At 34.8% G+C, this 4634-nt stretch overlaps 1 protein-coding gene across 1 annotated transcript; it reads right to left on the reverse strand.

Moving 5' to 3' along the window:
• Positions 1-1445: 1445 nt before the first annotated feature.
• Positions 1446-1907, reverse strand: LOC141718503 (uncharacterized). The gene is made up of 2 exons (XM_074520886.1): positions 1738-1907; positions 1446-1638 (listed from the first exon to the last, which is right to left on the reverse strand). Exons 1-2 carry the CDS (start codon positions 1905-1907, stop codon positions 1446-1448), a joined length of 363 nt encoding a protein of 120 aa, XP_074376987.1.
• Positions 1908-4634: the final 2727 nt, after the last annotated feature.

Below are 4634 nucleotides of genomic sequence, written 5' to 3' on the forward strand. Positions count from 1 at the left end.
ATGATCTCATCATAATCCATAAAAAGCTTTACTCTAAACTATGGTATATCTTATTTAAACACTTAAATAAATAAAGCCTGTGATAAAAACAAAACAAGTCTTTTATTAATATAATTGAAATCAAAAACAAATTACATAAAAGTTATTCATAAATCATCATACATGATTGGACTTAGGACACATCTTTTTCACCTGGGAGGATCCGGCGGCCACCCTCTGAATCATCAATAATATATCACAACCCCTTCTCATGTGGCCAACTGTCATCCCATTCCTCCATCTGAAAAATCGTAGAACCATCAATAGGGGCACTCGACATCTGTAACTTCCCATGCTCATACCACCTAACACCCACAGATGTGCACAACTTAGTAACAATAGAGGCATGAGGAATCTCCCCTGTCATCCTCCCTCGCAAAAATCGAAGCATGCTCTGATGAATGATATAACCAAGATCAACATACTCCTCATTCAGAATCCCCAACAAGAGTATGGCGTGGTCCACAGTGACCTCATGCGAATGCGAAGAAGGCAGAATATTAGCACACAGAAACAAATTCCATGCCCTCGTATACCTGTTCATGGCAGAAGCAAGGAAGGCAAGCGGCTCAGTTGTTACCACCTTTTATTTCCATTCCATTCTAGGAACACATAGCTCCTCCAAGATATAGTCCAAATCCAAATCAGCCTGGGTCTGGCACACCCAATCATCAATACCCCTCGGCTTCGCAGGTTGATGTAGAACCCGACGAATAGCAGCAGGCCGGTAATCCACAGTCAAACCTCGAACCACAGAAAATCCATTCTTCTCAGCCTCTATGCTTAATGGAACCGCAGATGGTACCTCACAAAAACTCTCCCAACCTTTCTCTGCAATCATCTCCAATAGCTTCCCATCTTGAGCCGTAGGAAAAAATCCCCTCTCCTTTTGCCACCGGTTTAGACATCAATCGAGAAAATTCTGCTTTTGCCTCTGGTAAAATGAATTTGTTCTCATCATGAGCCATACTAGAATCCTCTGTAGAAGAGGGATGAGTGCTACTACTACCCGTATATCTTGCTCTCTTAGGTCCTATAATCAAACAAGTGAGTGTAAATTGGGTGTAAGTAATGTATGTAGGGCTAGGGTTTGTATGTATATAAGATGGATGTGTATATAGAGATGTGAATATATAGGAGGGATATATAAAGGGGCTGAATTATAAAGGCTGTAGAATAAAGGGTAGGGTTAGGGTAAAATTCGGGTATGAGTGAGGTGTTTTGTTTTTGAATTTTTCTGTTTTTTTTCAGAGAACAAGCGCGGGCTCGCTTGGGTAGGGCGCGGGGGCGCCTAGCTTCTGTAAAAAAAAATCTCATTTTTTATAAGCAAAGATACTTCACAATGTGTGGGTTGCCTCCCACAAAGCGCTTGTTTTACGTCTTTAGCTTAACGTAAAACTTCGAGTTCAAGTCGTAACAAGAATGGCGGTCATCGCCTCGCGGTTCGCCATATCACCATAGTAATGCTTCAACCTCTGACCATTAAAATTGAATTCTTGGTCCGGATACTTATCAAAAATCTCCACTGCACCATGTGGAAACACAGTCTTGACTATGAACGGACCTGACCACCCTGACTTAAGCTTTCCTAGAAAAAGTCTGAGATGAGAGTTGAAAAGCAGGACTTGCTGACCAGGCACAAATGACTTGTGCACTAACCTCCTATCATGCCATCTCTTGACCTTCTCCTTTTATAACTTGTTGTTCTCATAAGCTTGTAGACGAAACTCATTGAGTTCATTAATTTGATGCATTCTCTTTTCTCCAGCCGCTGACATGTCAAGATTTAGCTTCTTCAAAGCCTCGTACGCTTTATGTTCTAACTCAGCAGGCAGACAACACACCTTAACCAACTGGAAAGGTGACATTTTTATAGGAGTCTTGAATGATGTTCTGTAGGCCCACACGGCTTCCTCTAGATTCAATGACCAATCCTTCCTTGACGGACTCACAACCTTCTCCAAGATTAGCTTGATCTCTCGATTAGAAACTTCAGCCTGCCCATTAGTTTGAGGATGATAAGCTGTAATATCCGGGACATAGCGTGCAATTATTTTTATTAATAAATAAATATTATATGACTATTATGTGATTTTTGGTGAATTATCTGATGATTGGTGTGGATATGTGGATGTTTATATGTGATAAAGTATAGGTATGTTAATTTTATTAAGACCAAAATAAAATATAGATAAATATGGTATTTTTTTGGTAATTTTGGAGTGTTATATGATTTTATATTATTTTATGAATTTTTTAATTATTTCCTGAATAATTAAAAAAATATTTTATAAAGCCGAGAATCGTCCAACCTCAACCATTTTGCATTTTTACAACCCGAAATTCTTCTGAAAACTCCTTCTAACCCAATCTGGTAATTCTGGACATTTTTCGTATTTTGACTGTTTTGATCCGGATTACGATTTGACATGTACGCGTCCCTGCGCAAGATTTTCGATACGATAATCATTTCGATAAAGCAACAAAACCCGTATTCTCGAAATACGGGATATTACTACATTATTTTCATATAAAGTGTTTTATTAGAAGCTCGGTTTGGATAATTATCCAATACGGGTATTAAATTGGATCATTTTTGCAGTTATCTAGCGGCTAAGTAACTAATTTATCGATCAAATACGATCCAATAGGAACCAATATTCCATAAATATAAATAGCCTATTTGTTATCTTATTTTATTGGTATAATCATAATCAGTCAGTTAAAATCGATAAAATACAGAGAAAACCCTAATTATTCGTTACGTTCTTGAAAATCAAACGCACAAACGAAGGCGTTATCGAACTCCGATTCGGGCGTACCACATATCAAATCGAAGCTCTCGAAAAGTTCTTTCTGAATCAATCAACTATTTTGGTGCATAAATAGAGGTTAATTTCTTATTTAATTATTTTATTTCAAATTATTTATTGATTAAAATATGAATTTTTGTTCTTGATGTTGTTGATATGATTTGATGGCTTAATCTTGTAGATTATCTTATCCTGGTCATTTTGGTATATTATATGATGAATTTGGAGTTCAATAACATGTCCAAATTGATGTTTAATTCTCGAATTATTAAATTAGGGTTTTAAGTGTTTGAATGTTCTTAATCAAGAATTGGGTGTTTCTACCCTGAGGGTTATTTGCTGTTTCTATTGATTGCACCATGTTCCTGGTGAAATTTGTAATCGAAACATATATATTTATATGTTATAAACGATTCCGGGAAAGTTGTGAACGAAGCTCACCGGATTTTCGCCGGGCTTGGTTCGATTTTCATCGGAATCAGAGCTCAGGGCGTGATTTGCTGATTTTAACGATTCAAATGTGTTTCTGGTTGGTTATGGAATGGAAATCCTATACACATCGAGTTCAACAACACCGTGTTTGCCTGAATTACCTCGCCGGAAAATCTCAGGCCGCCGTGTTCTTCAGGACCTGGGTGACATGTTCGGGTCAATTTTTGACCCGGGGTTTGACCCGGTTTTGATCTTCAGAATCAATTTTTAAAATCTGTTTTTGCACTTTAGTTACTGAAATTGTAGGATTCTTACAAAAATTGGATTGTTGTTTTGTTTTATTTTGAAAATGATATTTTGATTATTTTAAAAATCAGAAAATGATTATTTAATAATTTTAAATTCAGAAAATTATTTTAATTATTTATTTATAAATCTGACTTATTTTATTAATTATTTTTTAATTAGTTTTTAATTATTTTAAGTAATCGATTAATTTAATATTAATTGATTAATTAATTTAATTAAATATTAATTAATTTTAATGGATTTAATAACTAGATTTAATAATTAATTTTGATTTAAAAATTCTGAAAAATAGTTTGGAGCTTTATAATATTATTTAAAATTATGTTTAAAACTCGATAATTATTATAAATTTATTTTAAAGTCAGATTCGGGTGTTCGAACCCTGTTATTTAATTATAAAATGATTCGAAGACCCGTTTTAATTCCGAAAAATGTTTAAAATTTCATATTAAATAGACCGTTCATCCGTTTAATACGAAAGGAACGCATCTAGACTCAGAAAAATATTCTGTTTCAATTAAAAATACTTGCGAGACATGAAATTTTTCATTCCGAAAGGTCTTTTAACTTTATAAACATCTCTAAGTCGCGTAATAATCGTAAAATTGTATTTCGACTCGATTTCGGTCTTGAACATACCGAGTCGAATATTTTGACAAATTGGGTTATATGTTATATGAAATATGTGATACGTGCCTTGTGTGTATGTATTATGTGAATTGTAAGTCCCCATGTCGATTAAACTTTATATGATTAAAAATGATCATTATCTGTTATTATCGGGCGGGTAGATGATATGGATAAATGTATAGACTAGACAATTATATATTGTCAGTTCATTGAGTGGTATCATTTATGATAGAAACACATAGTTCAAGGCATTCAATGCCAGACAGAGATTGTAAAAGTAAAGCCTGATTACGTGTAGTAATGAAACGAGTGGATTCTGAATAGAGATAAATCTAAAATGGTGATTGACAAGAAAGGTCAAAGGGCTTGTCAATGGAAATACAGGTATATCAGGACTGAGTGATATGGCAG

The sequence above is a fragment of the Apium graveolens genome, chromosome 4 (assembly GCF_009905375.1).
Source record: "Apium graveolens cultivar Ventura chromosome 4, ASM990537v1, whole genome shotgun sequence".
Lineage (NCBI taxonomy): Eukaryota > Viridiplantae > Streptophyta > Magnoliopsida > Apiales > Apiaceae > Apium > Apium graveolens.

What these genes read in the sequence shown, in the direction of transcription:
- LOC141718503 (XM_074520886.1), bottom strand. Translation starts at nt 1,907, where the DNA reads ATGTCACCTTTCCAGTTGGTTAAGGTGTGTTGTCTGCCTGCTGAGTTA. An exon ending in CAAGCTTATGAGAACAACAA is followed by an intron (nt 1,639 to 1,737) that starts GTTATAAAAGGA and finishes CTCTCATCTCAG; the next exon opens with ACTTTTTCTAGGAAAGCTTA.